Source organism: Falco rusticolus, chromosome 3 (assembly GCF_015220075.1).
Source record: "Falco rusticolus isolate bFalRus1 chromosome 3, bFalRus1.pri, whole genome shotgun sequence".
NCBI classification, from domain to species: domain Eukaryota; kingdom Metazoa; phylum Chordata; class Aves; order Falconiformes; family Falconidae; genus Falco; species Falco rusticolus.
The window spans coordinates 108,763,962-108,778,176 of NC_051189.1; the positions used below are offsets into that span (position 1 = coordinate 108,763,962).

General features: G+C 43.6%; 1 protein-coding gene across 3 annotated transcripts in view; it reads right to left on the reverse strand.

Annotated features, from left to right (window-relative positions):
- Positions 1–1,395: 1,395 nt before the first annotated feature.
- Positions 1,396–14,215, reverse strand: part of CDC42 (cell division cycle 42) — a 28,655-nt gene continuing 15,835 nt past the window's right edge. For 2 of the 3 annotated variants that reach the window (XM_037380374.1, XM_037380375.1), the window contains exons 3-6: positions 11,663–11,735; positions 9,009–9,118; positions 8,703–8,900; positions 1,396–2,818 (exon numbers count right to left, since the gene is read on the reverse strand). In XM_037380374.1, the coding sequence (XP_037236271.1) occupies positions 2,729–2,818; positions 8,703–8,900; positions 9,009–9,118; positions 11,663–11,735 (471 nt within the window). In that variant the 3' untranslated portion in view covers positions 1,396–2,728. Of the gene's footprint in view, positions 2,819–3,102; positions 4,328–8,702; positions 8,901–9,008; positions 9,119–11,662; positions 11,736–14,215 lie in introns of those variants that run through there. The other variant, XM_037380376.1, reaches the window with a different exon arrangement.

Genomic DNA, 14,215 nt, shown 5'->3' on the forward strand with positions numbered 1-14,215 from the left:
GGGGTGGAAAAAAAAGAAAGCATGGAGTGAAAAAGCTGGTGAGCTAAGGGGTTTGAGCTTCTTTAACAGATTCCACCACCTTGTCCTCTCTTGGGACTGGGACAGCCATGTCCTAGCAGATTTATGGAGCTATCAGACAGATTTTTGCAAAGCTAATTCAACACCGAGGGGAAGGAAGCAGCACCACTCCTTGAAGTGGATGTTTTTCCATCATCCAGTGCCTCCAGGATTCCCTCCAGAGCCAAGTTTAACCTCGTGGCACCAATTTAACAGAACAGACTTTATTTCTTTGCCAAATGGACCGGCATGAAAGGACTGGCACAGATCACTGCCATAAAAATCTATGCAGAGGGACCAGACAGCTATAGGCAACCCTCATGTAAGGATCCATCCAAGACAGAAAAAGCTTGACAGGGTAACCCTGCTACTTAAAAGCAGAAATCCTAAAGCGTTCTCTACTTCAGAGGCAATTTCCTGCTTGATTTCATGCAGGCAAACCCTTGGTCACCAGTCCTGCTGCTGGCTTTAGACAAGACAAATTTGGTTTAGCTATTAGAAGGTGCAGAAGCCCATTTCAGTCTGCTGTGAGCACATGGAGCAGCCACCAACGCTGAACTGTCACCAAGCATTACAAGTACCAGCCGTCCTTTGAACTGGGAGCCACAGACCTACAGCCAAGCCTCCCACCAGAGACAGCAATTAAAAACTGAATTGCAAAGTTGAACAGCACCACTAATTGCTAGGGAAAGTGAAAAAACACTTATTTTACACTAAGCTTCTGGATTACAGCACTCACAAGGCAGCTTCTTAAAATAAAAGTGACCTTTAATAAGGCCCTTTAGAATGTGATTTTATCATTAATACAAGTTATGCATCAACAGTGTGAGACTTCACCTTTTCTTTAGGGAATTAATGAAAAGGTGTAATTAACCCTATGTGCATTTCTGGGAGGGAGATGGGTATGGTGTCATTTGTCCCTTTAGGGTTTGTTTTTTTTTTGCTATCTGCCCATGAAGAGGGAAGAACAGGAAACTTCCCCAAAGACTAGCTTCTTGACAAAAGACGTGCAAGAGCCCAATAACCCCCAAAAGCCAACTTTTCGTATTTGGGAACACACACAACAAGGAGCATTCATTCCACTGAGAACCACCGTATCCTCTCCTCAGCGCTGGGTATGACAGCAAGGACATTGCAGCAAAGATTAGAGCAATCTCGACAGAACTGAAGCCAGCAGCAGAGATGAGGGAAGACATGAGCTGACAGGATTAAGCATTAAGGAGAGACCCAAACTAACTTGCAAGGAGGAGAGTAGGGCTCGCAAGGGGATAAAATCTGTATTTACAAGTCCTCCACACTCAAGAGATAGGCAAGGTAAATAACTACCCTCAGGCAGGCTTGTGAAGATACTTTATGTTTAATACATCTGAAAAGAATGCATATACAAAGAACTTAGACATGAAAAAGCATTGGTTCAACACTAATGAGTCTACAAGAAATCGGAATTTTGGAAGATGGAGAAGATTCCTTAAGTCTTAAAAAACTTCGAATTTGCAAGCCGAAATATATTTTTGGTAAAATCCCTCCAACGTTGCAGTCAGTCTACATAAAGACCCCGCACACAATCTTCAGCGGGCTGGAGCCAATCTTACAGGTTCAAGGTTACTTAGAAGCACAATGCAGAAAAAGGGGATTCCCTCAACTGGTCCCTATATGGTGCCACGCTAAACACTAGAAACCCTTCCCTGCAGTCCCCTCCTACTGACACAGGTCTAGCTTTCCACCCCTCCCTGAAGGATGACAAACCATCCAGCAAGAGATGCACCACCAGGGCCAGCTCCAGAACTCGTCTTTTAACATACACCACCTGCCTTCAGAGTGTCCAAAGAGCAGTGCATACACTGGTCACAGTAAAGTTTCTCTAATAATTAAGGACTGGCAAGAGATGGATTTGTTAAAAGCCAACTGCATCAGTTGGGCGTGCTTGAAAAGATGCCGTTACTTCTTCACCACGTGACAAAAGCTTAGAATGTGAAAGATTAAGAAAGAGACTGGCAAGCTAGTTTCAAGTCTGATGGTGCATCCAGAGAAAAAGATTCTCCTATTCCTAAGGCTTCATAACTTAGAGGATGGGGTAGAAATTCATGACCTGCACAGTGGAAAGCCAGGGGAAGAGATACAAGGCAACTTCAGAGGAGATGCAGATACATTTTCTACACTCCTCCTTAGAGGAGCACCAGCTTGGGACATTTTACTTTCCTGTATTTCTCTTAGTACTAAAGTCTTCTCACACCCAGGCTGCTGGCTGGCTGCAGATAAGCCCCAGAAGTTCTTGAAACCAGAACCAAGTCTTGCCAGACTTGCATAGGGGACAAGGCTTCAGTAAAACAGCCTAGAATTAGTCTGTTACGGAAAAAGTCATCACAAGCATGCCTGGATTTTAAACAAAAATTAGAAACAGTAAACAAAATAAAAAACTAGTACTGATCAGTGTTTTCTGATAATACATAATTACTCAAAATTAACTAGTTTAACTGAATTGAGGGGGCACTGGGGAATAAACACTAACATTCTCATCTCACACAAGGATCGTGTGGGGGAGATGGGAGTGCAGGGCATTTGTCATTATTGCGAAAACAAATTTTAAAATTTGTATCTTTAGTTTGATTTAAACATTGCTTTTAGTATGACATCAAACACCAGCTTTGCAGAAGGGGCCATGGAGGGATGTTCATAGCAGCACACACCTGCGAGTCTTCTTCGGCTCCGGAGGCTCCAGGGCAGCCAATATCGCTTCGTCAAATACATTCTTTAGGCCTTTCTGAAAAGGGGCAAAGAGAGAAAGGGGCAGTCTCATTTTTAAGTTTTCACACAAACAAAACCACAGAAAGCCAAGTGGCAGACAAACCCCTCCAATGCCGAATCGAGGTTTGCCATCTACAACTCCCAGAGTCTCCTCTGCGTTGCTGTGGTTCGCAGTTCCTTAGCACAGCAGCTGATTTTCTGAACAGGAACGCGAATCCTTCGAGACCAGACCAGTATACTTCACGAGAAGCAAAAACACACGTACCAAAGTCATTTCCCTAAGGCAATTTTTTTTTTTCATTAGTTGGCTACTAACATGTTTCACATGCTAATGACAAAGCAGAAAGTGCCGCATACAAATGGAAGAGCTCAGTTTGGAGCACGTCAGGTACAGCAGCGCAGGCACCCAGGTGTCAGGGGAGAGAAGAGACAAGGCAAGCATGCAACGAGATAAATCGGTCCGGTACACACGCTGGTCACACCTCCGGCCCCAAACACCCGATGGTTAGAAGCAGCCAGGTAGAGCCCAGAAGCTGTGCATGGCATCAGAGAAGTCAAGATGGGAGGAGGACGAAGCAGGTACTGTACGCTGCGTTAAGTGTTAAACTGAAGCCAGGAAATGCAAATCGGAATAAAGCTTCATCAGTCATTTATACAAACAACTGCAATTTTTAATTTCAAAATTTAAAGACAAGCTACAATTGATGTTTTCTCCTTCAAACAATAAAAATCAGAAGCATGATATTAAGAAGCAGCTTTACATCTTACAGTAACAGGCTTAAGGATCTATTATTGAAACGAAGAGGTCTACCATGTTAGGGAAAGCAAGAATTTTAACAGTTCATAAAGCAGTAGCAAGTACATTGATATTTCCTTCCCCCCAAGGACTGACAAATACTCCACTATAGCACAGACAGCCAAAGCAATAGCAACAGAAAAACATCTCACTGCACAAAAGGAGAACCAGAAAACCCTTCACATTACAGCGTAACTTGCAGATCACCGTTTCATGTACTTTTGTCATGCAAATACAGTTAACAAGAGTCACAAGTAGAAATTGAAAAACACACGCATCGTTTCTTCCAGCTGGATTCAGGAAGATCAAACAACATGTCTCATTCTTTTGATCTTTCTTTAAATAATGATGTTGTAACCAGATCCTTTCCCCCAAACAGCCTGAATTATAAAGCTACCCACATCTGGCAACCCAAGCAGCAGAGAGTTAAGCGAGTCCAGTTCATGTTCCACGGTCACGTTTTACTAAAGAGCTTAAATATATTGTTTTCAGTCCAAGAGTTAATACAGAGGTTGCTCTAAGATGGTAAGCAGACACAACAGCTTTCAATCAAGGTGGTTTTATTCTTTTTTTTTTTTTTAACCAGGTTTCTACAGTAGTGGGACAGAGGAAGCAGCAGCAAGAGGGGAAGGAGAAAGTTTAGAATATACAGCACTTCCTTTTGGGCTGAGTTTCCGGAGGCTCGAGGGCAGCTAGGATAGCCTCATCAAACACATTCTTCAGACCTCTCTACAAGACAGAGGGGAGGAGAAAAAACAGCAGCCAGGTTAGAGGATTAGAGAAAAACAAGCAGATACAAAGAGCATTCAGGATAGACCAGGCTGAATTCACAGAGGCAGTAAACAGATTTACTTTGCAAAAAACAAAGTAGATCCCAGGAGGAAATCTCATGTAGATGACCCAGAAGTCAATGTCAGAGACAGACAGGACACGTGACAGACCAAGTTGGACAAAATGAACACCCAGAAGGGCAGAGGCACAAACACAGCAGCAACTGGCAAGAACACAGGGGTGGGAGGGGCTACACAAGAGATGGTGCTTTCCACTTCACTGCTGAATGTACACTTTGGGAGTTTACAAGGGAATAAACACAGGGGAGAGCAGCTTGCCCCACCACGGGGATCCAAAAGGTCAGGTAAACCTTTTGTAGTCACCCACTGCGGATAAGCAAGCACCTCAGATGCACCGACTTACTGCTGCCAACTTCCCCAGCGGCAGCTAGTCCAGAGCAAGGACTCCAGACAACTCTTCTACTTTGTGAATTCAGCCCCTGAATAACTGAAGATCTCCAGATGGCTGGGAGAACAGGATCTGGGATCGAAGCAGTACCTCTCTGGTAAGCCATCATCACCTTCAGACATTAGCTATCGGTCTTTTAAGAAGCGATGCAATACCTTACCAGCGCTGCTATTTCGACATTGCGAGCCAGCATGGAAACGATGCATTTCAGTTATTCAGTTTAGTTACCAAAGCAAGTATAACCACTCAAGTCACGGGAAAAACAGCAACGGTGTTAGGATTGGAATAACGGAGCTCCAACACCAGACAAGCAGTCACAGAGCTGCAAGGAGTCTGCAGGGATCACACCGGAGCACGAAGCATGCGTTGGGTTTGCTGTAAGCACAACAGGAACACTGCAGTGTGTTACCACTCCCACAGAACCCTGCCAAGTTACACAGAACACCAGGAGTGAAACCTGGCTCAGTTTATGCTAACTGGACTCGCCTAAATCTACTGTCATGAGTACAACCTTCATAAATTCAGAAGAAATGCTTTATCCCAGCTAAAAACAAACAGAAAAACTTGAATTACTTCCTGTAAATAATTGCAGTCTTTGCAAAATTAAGATTTTAATTTTCTTTTTTTTTTATATCATTTAAATGTAACTGGTTTCTCCCTCACAGGTTCGACTGGGTATAACGCTTTAAAAAGGTCTTTAATCTTATTTTACTGAAGCACATACACGGGCAATCTCTAAGGCAATTCCATCTGGAAGCATTTAAGTCCATCACGTTACAAGCAAGATTATACTTGAAAGAACAGAAGTTAAGAAAATTACCATGTACAATCATCCTGTACATCTTCCCCAGCAACTTTTTTTTTTTTTTAACCCAGCTGACAAAAGAGCTAGAGACCTCAGATAAATAATGCCTATGTGAAGTACTAATTAAAATTCTTCTTTCTTTGCAAGAATGAAGTCGCAGTATAAACTCAATTATGTACTGTTAGATAGATTAAGAACCCAGGCAGGCCAAGAGTCAAGAAAATCTGCTTCCTTAATTCTCCTACTCAGGGACTTCTCTTTCGGTTTCCTGTTGCACAGGAGAAAATTTGTTCAAGAGAACAGAATCTGGGGTTTGTTTTGAAGGACCTAACAAAAACGTGGGATAAGGGAAGAGGAGAAAAACAAACAGCACAGGGACAAAATTGTTGTGAAAAATGGGCCTGGGGTTAAGAGCCTGGATGATACAAGAGTAGCCACAGGAAGGGAACTGTGTTGGATGCCACTGGCACACAGACCTCAATACTCTGGCTCAAGTAATGGCTCTGTGCTGCACTGGGGAACAGGCAGAGCTCAGGCTCCCTTCACCCCCTCCATTCATGGACAGTTTAAGACCCTTTATAAAAATCTGTCAACCCAGCATCGGGGGGGGGAGGGGGGGGGGAAGGAACCAATTTCAAAGTTCTCCCTTGTGTTAGGTACCAGCATTGAGCTTCAGAAAGTCTGCTCAGACCATTTAACTCTTAAGTGTAACAGAAGCAACTATCATTTTAGTTGTAATCTATTTGTCAGTCACCCTCTCCTAATAGCAGTGTTACCTACTTTTTACAGTGGTATTGGGTACTATTTTTTAGAGAAAAGTTGAAGACAGACATTGAAAGTGCCTTCATCACAAAAAGGGATTCCACAACCTGAGGAAAGGAGAGAGAACTGACCCCTCAGTACTGCAGTCATCCAAACTCAGGGAGAAGATACTCTGTCTTTACAGAAAAGACTCAGAAACTCAGCCTCGTAAGGACTCACCTCGTACTTGCAGAACATCGATTCTTCCACACAAACAAGCAAATTCCTCCCAGGAGAAAAAAAACCAAAATGCTCTGGCTCCAGGATTTTATGATCACTTGCTACTGTGGTGTCAAAGTCGTTTGTAAATTAGTTGAGAAGGAAAAAAACAGCCTAGACTGCCGAGGTGAACTGTGCAGACAGGAGCCAAGGTAAAGAGAGATTGAGCTAGGCAGGTAGTCTAGCTTTAGTTGAAACCAGCTACTACAACACTGCCTGGCAGGTAAGAAAACAACCCTCCTGGCTAGGGAAGCCAGCCGACTTGTGTTTAACGAGCTGCCAGCTAGATCAGTGCCGGGAACTTCAAACAACCCTTTGTAGATAATCTACACTTCTGTTTGGCAGCTGTTACTGACAGCTGAGGAAAAAGGTGTTTTGTGAGGGGAGTCAACAACAAATGAAGATGAACAGAGCAGATGCGAACTGACTAGTCTTCCAGGTGAGAAGGCTTCTGAAACCTCCTCCCAGGTTACTCTTGATTCCTAAAACCATCAATGGGTTTGCAAGCACTAGTGTGCTGGAAGAATTCAGGCTGAGCTTCCAAGTGCGTAACGATGTTCTCTGCAACAGATACAGTTTAGTCTATCTGGAAGTGGGGAAAAGAGGAAAAAAAAAGGATAAACACTGAAACTTTTAATCATGTCAGCTCTTACTCGGGTAATTCTAGGTGCTCCCGTGCAATTTGAGCAGACTAAACAAGGCAAGTTTAAAGATAGAGGAAAGGGTCTCAGTGAGCAATACAGGACAAAAGTCCTGGTATGTATTTATCTAATTATCAGGTTCTACAGCCTAGTTAGCAGCAGCACTCAGGATGAGCCAGACACCATCTATAAAATGGTATTTTGGGACTGAACGGATCTAAGAGAATTACAGCACAAGCACGATTAACCCTCAGTTTGCACGTGGGCAGTAAGGAAGCACAGCCAAGGCCACCTTTTGATCAGGGATTCCCAGGATGAAATGCAGCGTGCCTTGGCACAATACCTCCAGCACCACTGTCCTGCACCTTTCCATCAAAAGCCTCTTCCTTCTCAGCAAACACTCAAAGCTTTGTTACAAAAAAAAAGTCTCAGGATCCCAGATGGAAGAGTCAACATGCAATCTGGGCAAAAGGTGCAAGACAAGGAGAACTTCAGGCTCCATGATGTTTGGCAATAAAGATTTGTACTCAAGAAACTCTAGAGATGAACACACAACAAAACTGAGAAGAAGAGTGAGGGACGATACTGTGCACCCCTAGTTCCCTGCACATCAGGTAGCGACAAATTCTTTATACAGTAACATTAAGGAAATCGTTAAAGAGTTGTAGCCAATTCTGCAAGAGTAGGCACACAAGATTCCCAGGGCATCCAAAGTCAAGGCAACATGCCAGCTAGCCAGCCAACAGCTCCCATCCACTCCACCCTAGTATTCCTAACTTAAAGGATAACCAGGTTTCCTGGCCTCAAATCAGCTATTTTAGCCTGCTTTAGACTCACATTCACGAGTTAGTCCACACAACGTCACCACGTTTACATCTTAAGAACTACTTCATTGTTATTTTCTTTCAACACTTGCCTCTTAAGGTGGACACAGGAAACTTAGCTCATCACCAGCTGCACAGGATGAGAAAGAAGCTCTCAACTATGAAGGCTTCTAGTCCTACGAAGTACCAAAACTGACTTCTCCAATAGGGTTTTTATTTTTCTTTGCCTGCTCTCTTCTACAGTGACCTGCATTGTGTCTTAACCCACCTACTGTCCATAAGACACCCTCTAAGTTTTCAATAGTTATCTTCCTCCAACACAAAAGCAAACATGGCAAGCACATCCTCCTCCATCACCCCTCTACACTATGCCTAATCTTCACAGGCTGGTTTTCTTCATACCACTGCCAGCTCCTTGTTCCTTAGATCAACAGGACAGAAGAGAAAGCTACACCGTCAACAGCACAAACAGAGCTTATATACCCTCTCACATCCATATTGAGTTGGTTTTCCCCAATACTGAAAAAAAATTATGGCATACAAGCAAACAAAAATAGTCAAAGACCAATCCTCACCTGCGTAAGTGCAGAGCATTCCACATATTTGACAGCCTTCAGGTCCCGGGCCAGTTTTTCAGCCGTCTCTGGAGTTATGGGCTTCTGCTTATTCTTGGCAAGTTTCTCAATTGTTGAGGGATCATCTCTTAGATCAATCTGGGTCCCAACAAGCAGGAAAGGAGTCTTTGGACAGTGGTGAGTAATTTCAGGTACCCACTAAAGACAGAGAAGACACAATTATTTGTTACTAACCACCTAAGATAACGCCTGATGTATTTCCAGAACCACTGCAGCAGCCCCATTTTTAGGCAGAGTTCAACCAACCTTTTCTTTCACATTTTCAAATGAAGAAGGAGACACCACTGAAAAACAGACCAGAAATACATCTGTCTGTGGATAGCTGAGGGGTCGTAATCTATCATAGTCTTCCTGACCTAGAGAGGAGAAAATGAACACAGTATTAGACCCAGACAAGAAGTACTGCCCTTTACAGGTGGTAGGGTGCATATTCTGGCACAACAGTATTACTGTGATTAATCCTAACTCTTAAGCAAATACACATGCCCTGAACCCAAACATTCTAAGATCCTAGTTTTCAAATCCAGAATTTATTCAGTTGCTATGTCACAGTAAGCTGCCTAAAGTCACAGGAGAGTTGGGAAGTCTGATAGGAATATGATCTAATAAATTTTTAGATCAAACACGCTTTAGACTGCATAACGCTTTTCTCTATTATAATGAAGTTTCAGAACATGGATCTAGTTATAGATGAGGTCTTCCGCACCTAGTCCATTCATTAGAATTATTATGCCATCAAATTTCATTATCCTGCAAAAACCCTGCAGTTTGGAGGGGAAAAAAAAGCAATTTTGTTTACTAGAATGTTCTGACATGCTTGCAAATGCTTAGTGAAGTGTCCTCCAAGCAGTAAGAGGAGAATGCTGCTGTTACAGGTGAGACTGTGTTCAGCTCGTCCAGCGGCACTCCCCCAAAAATGCACCAAATTCCTGGCGCAGGCTGTGCCTCAGGGGAAGCCAGGCTCTCCCCTCTGGGTCCGACAGACAGCAGGCAGTCCTCGCAGGGCACCATCAGCACTGACCCACCAGCCTGACTCTGCTTGAGCTCATCCTTAAACTTCCTCCTGCTCAATTCAGCAGTATGCTGTTTTTAGAAACTACACCTGGCACTAGAGAAACTACTGCACCAGCTGGCAACCAAATCAGGACCGCTTGCTCAAAATGCCTCGGATTTCAGCTGACACTCTCTTGCCTACAATGCAGGACAAAAACCTCTGAGATTCTGAAGGAGCCAACCGAACCCTGGGGACATCTCAATGGAGAAAGAGCTACAGTTTGAAGATGGAGGTCTAACAGCTTGTTACAGCTATCATGCTTAGCTGGACACAGAGGAGCTAAGCACTGATGAAAAAAATTCATTGCAGTTAACAGACTACTCGAGAAAGCTTTGTCTTCATAGCCCAAGTTCAAAACAAGGACTTTGGTTTTCTTTCTAAATTGGACAGTTAGTAATACAGGGTTTATCCATTGTTAAGATCTGTAATTTGTGCTGGCCACTATTTAGCAAAAAGCAGGTGACCCTTAAAGCACAAAGGCCACTTCAGAAGCCCAGCTCCAAAAGGAAAGCCTTTACATTCACAAGTACGTAGCATCACCCACATGTGCTAAAGCCACTTTAAGTTTTCAGAATTACTAGATGGTTACTGCACTCATGTTGCTAGACAGTACACAGATCTGCCCGTCTATGCATGCAGCAGCTTCCAGAGCCCTGAACCTAGAGGACCTCCACAGAAAACCAGGCAGAAAAGGACCCAACGCAGCTTTTACCCACACAGGTAGAAGAATGCTTATAACAGAGACCCATCTAAGTACTGATCCCTACAGCAGCCTACACAATGTCCAGGAAGGAGCCTCTCTTCTCTACTTACCTCCTTTATCCATGAACTAGGGAGTTTGCAACACCTAAGCACACGAATCACATTTGGGAGAAGAATGTGAAGAGCTAATTGAAGCTCCAGTGTTTAATTGGAAGCCTAAGACCATTTCATTCATCAAATAAAGACACTAATGATGCATCTGTACGAATACAGCTGGCAACAGTCAGGTTAAGTTCTATCAAGACAATTTTAGGTAACAGCTTATCAACTAAGCTCTCTGGAAGGACTCTCCTGAAGAAGACTTCACAATACCAGATGCTGCCATACCACTTTGATATTATTACAGGTTGAGGACTGGTAACTAGCAGTTGAACCAGTTTCTACCCTTTCTTGCTAAATCTTCACACGTGCAAAGCAATGTGTGTAGCTGTTTAATCACTGTGCAGCTCTCCAGCCAGAAACTGAGATACAGTCTAACAACCATAAACAAAGAAGCCTGCAGATTTATTTTTCATTTTAAAAAGGCACACAATGCGAGGGCTTACAGAACTCCAGACATCCCGATTTCATCCGTGTTAAGAACACGGACACACATGCACATCCAGGATTTTGTAATGTTAGTCATTCTGTCTTGACATTTGGTCAAAAAAATAGGCTATTTACTAAATAAAAACTACACAGAATCCACGTATTTTATTCAACACAACTTCTTCCTGTAAGTTTTGTTTAAAAACATAAAACCCCTTTATCTTTCAGGTATCCTGTAGATGAGAGGTGCAAGTTTGTAAGTTGTCATCTGGTGTCACAAAATAGCTCTAAAAGAAGTAGAGGGTTTTCTTGTCTTGGTTTGGTTTTCTGTTGTTTGGCCGGGTTGGGTTTGGTTTTTTTTTTTTTGTTTTGTGGTTTGTTTTTTTTTTAATAAGTAAACTGAATTTAGCAAAAAAACCCCAAAGGTCAGGAACAAAAAAAATGATGAAAAGGGAAAATCTTTCTGGAAAACAAAACAAACCGTATGTCTTCATGTTCAACACCACCTCAGCTAAATCTTGGGCAGTTACAATGATGCAAGCACTTGATTTCTCACCTGCAGTATCAAAGAGGCCTAGGGTGTAAGGCTCTCCTCCAATCATCACTGTTACAGCATAGTTATCGAAAACCTGGTAAGAAAAGAGAAATATTTAAGAGGATGTGAATAAGCTATTTTTTAAACCATCACCCTACTCACCTTGCCAGACAACCCCCACCTTGTACAATAGCCACCTGCACAGGATAACAGAAGCCATCAGGCTTACAACACTATCATCATTAAGGCTGTTAACAGGCCAATTCAACTGTGAATAGGGGTGCAAGAGACATTTCCATGAGGTATCTAAAGCAAAGGCACCCTAGGCACATTGCTGCATTCAACAGGTTAAAAGCAAAACACCTGCAACAGCTCTTGCCTGTAATTGCAAAGAGGTCTGCCACATCGCCACAGAAATTTCAACCAGCATGCCTGGGTCTGTATACAGTGAACACATCCCCACAAAGACAGAACTGATAAATTCCAGCCCTGCCCTTCAGGGCACAGAGGTACGAGGCTTCTTCTAACAGGACCCAAGTCCTCTGATGTTCATCTTTCTGAGCATCGATGGAATTCAATACAGGGTCCATCTTTTCAACAGGAATTTATCCTCCATCTCTGGAGGAAACCATATAGTTGGCCACAATCAGTCTGTGTCAAATTCACTCTCAATCTAAACTGAGACTTGCACTCCAGAAGACCAAGACAGATTGTCTCGCTGTACAGCATGTGGCACAACAATCCTGTCCTCAAGGGCAGACCGACTACCAAAAATGTTTCACCCAGTAACTTGTTTACAACACAACTGAGCACAAGGGCCTACACAAAGCTTTCTCCTTCAACACCCACATACTCAGCATTAAGGAGTATACCGTCTGAGGTCAGTATCCTTCATTTCAAAAACAATTCTATCTTCAGAACCACGATAAGACAGCATTTCAGAAAGTAACCTCAGCAAAAAATCCTTCCCACTGGAAAAAAACACCAAACCCTGTCCCTGCATACAGTGCTGCAAGGTTACCCAGAGAGTGTCGAGGTCTCTGAATAAGGATAAGGAAGCCCTGCTTCAACACAGACCTAAAGTCTGAGCAGCCCCACACCTGCAGGAAACTGCAACATCGAAAAGGCTAGCAGTCACCTCAAAAGCTTTTCATGGAGGCTAGGAGGGAGGAGCATGGAAAAATGAGGAGTCACATGCATGTATTTAGAGGGCTTTAGTAAGAGCTTAGGTCCTTGAAAAAAATCCCACTAAAAACGGAGGTAGGACCAGCAAGACAGCACTTCAAAGCTGAACTTCCAAGAGGTCAGATGTCTCCTTTCCATTCCACCTGACACCACACCGAGTTTTTTCAACTTCTCGCAGCTCCCAGTGACCAAGCAAGCAGCTATGGCCAGAGCATGCTGCATACCCCCAAGACCACCAGCTAGAAGCAGAAGTCCACCTCGTACAATTTTCGATTAGCATTCAAGATTTTTAAAGCACTGCAAGAGATTTCACCACTTACCTCCGTCATCTGCAGCCCGATCCTTTACACATTGCACTGATTTTGCCTTACTGAACACCTCAAAGCATCCAGCTACAAATAAGACCTTCAGGCTGGAGGAGTGCGGAAGGCATTTCACATCACAACTACTACTTCAAGACTCCAAAGGACAGGTTCAGGATGAGAACTCATCTATTGCCAGGTACAGAACAAGAAACTAGTATGCTCTGCGCTGAAGGTCAGAACACATTCACTCTTTCAGGTATCAGATGGTTGGCAGCTTCATCCCCCAAAGATATCCCCTCATTTTCACCCAGTGGACAGGGAGTCGATAATACTACTTGTAGCTGCCCTTTAGGGGGATCAGCATGCACTCCCCCTCATTTTTATTTTATTTATTTTTGTTTAAGCTCTCAATTTCCAAAATGGGAATAATTTTTTTTTTAAAAGGTACAGCCACTATTGAAAAGGTCTGGGATTCAGCCCTAAGGAGGCCAGGATTGCAAGGCTAGCCTTCAGAACAATCCGGCAACTAATCTCACAGCATAATCGACAGACGATTCCACCCTCAGTGACACCAAACAGGCTAAAAACCAGAGCAAAAATTAGCCCAATAAGGAGTTTTAATTCCTGCCAGTGCCAGACATCCCACCACAGCAAGTGGATGAGTTTGTTACAGGACTCACACCTGATCTGCCACTACCCAAACGTTACCAGTGCCTTTCCACAGCCATACCCCTCGCTGCCATTTTTGTGAATGGCAATGACATCAAAACCATGCAGGTGACAAACCATGTGCAGAACCAGTATGAAACCCATCTCCCACTGGGAAATAGCCTCAAAAAAGTGAAAGGGTTGCAAAACACAGAGCCAAGTGAAAGACTCATCTGTCAGTCTGAACTGGCGCACTCTCCAGCAACATTTTGGCCACAGAGCTGCACAAGCACAGCCACGCAGGGCGACAGCACGGGCAGGTTACACCAGCCACTCCAGTGCTCGCACACACGGAGTAGCTCGGTTTGAGGCCAGCCCGTTAGTGATTTGCCTCAGCACCCCAACATTTACTAACTTTTGTGCCCTGTACTGCTGG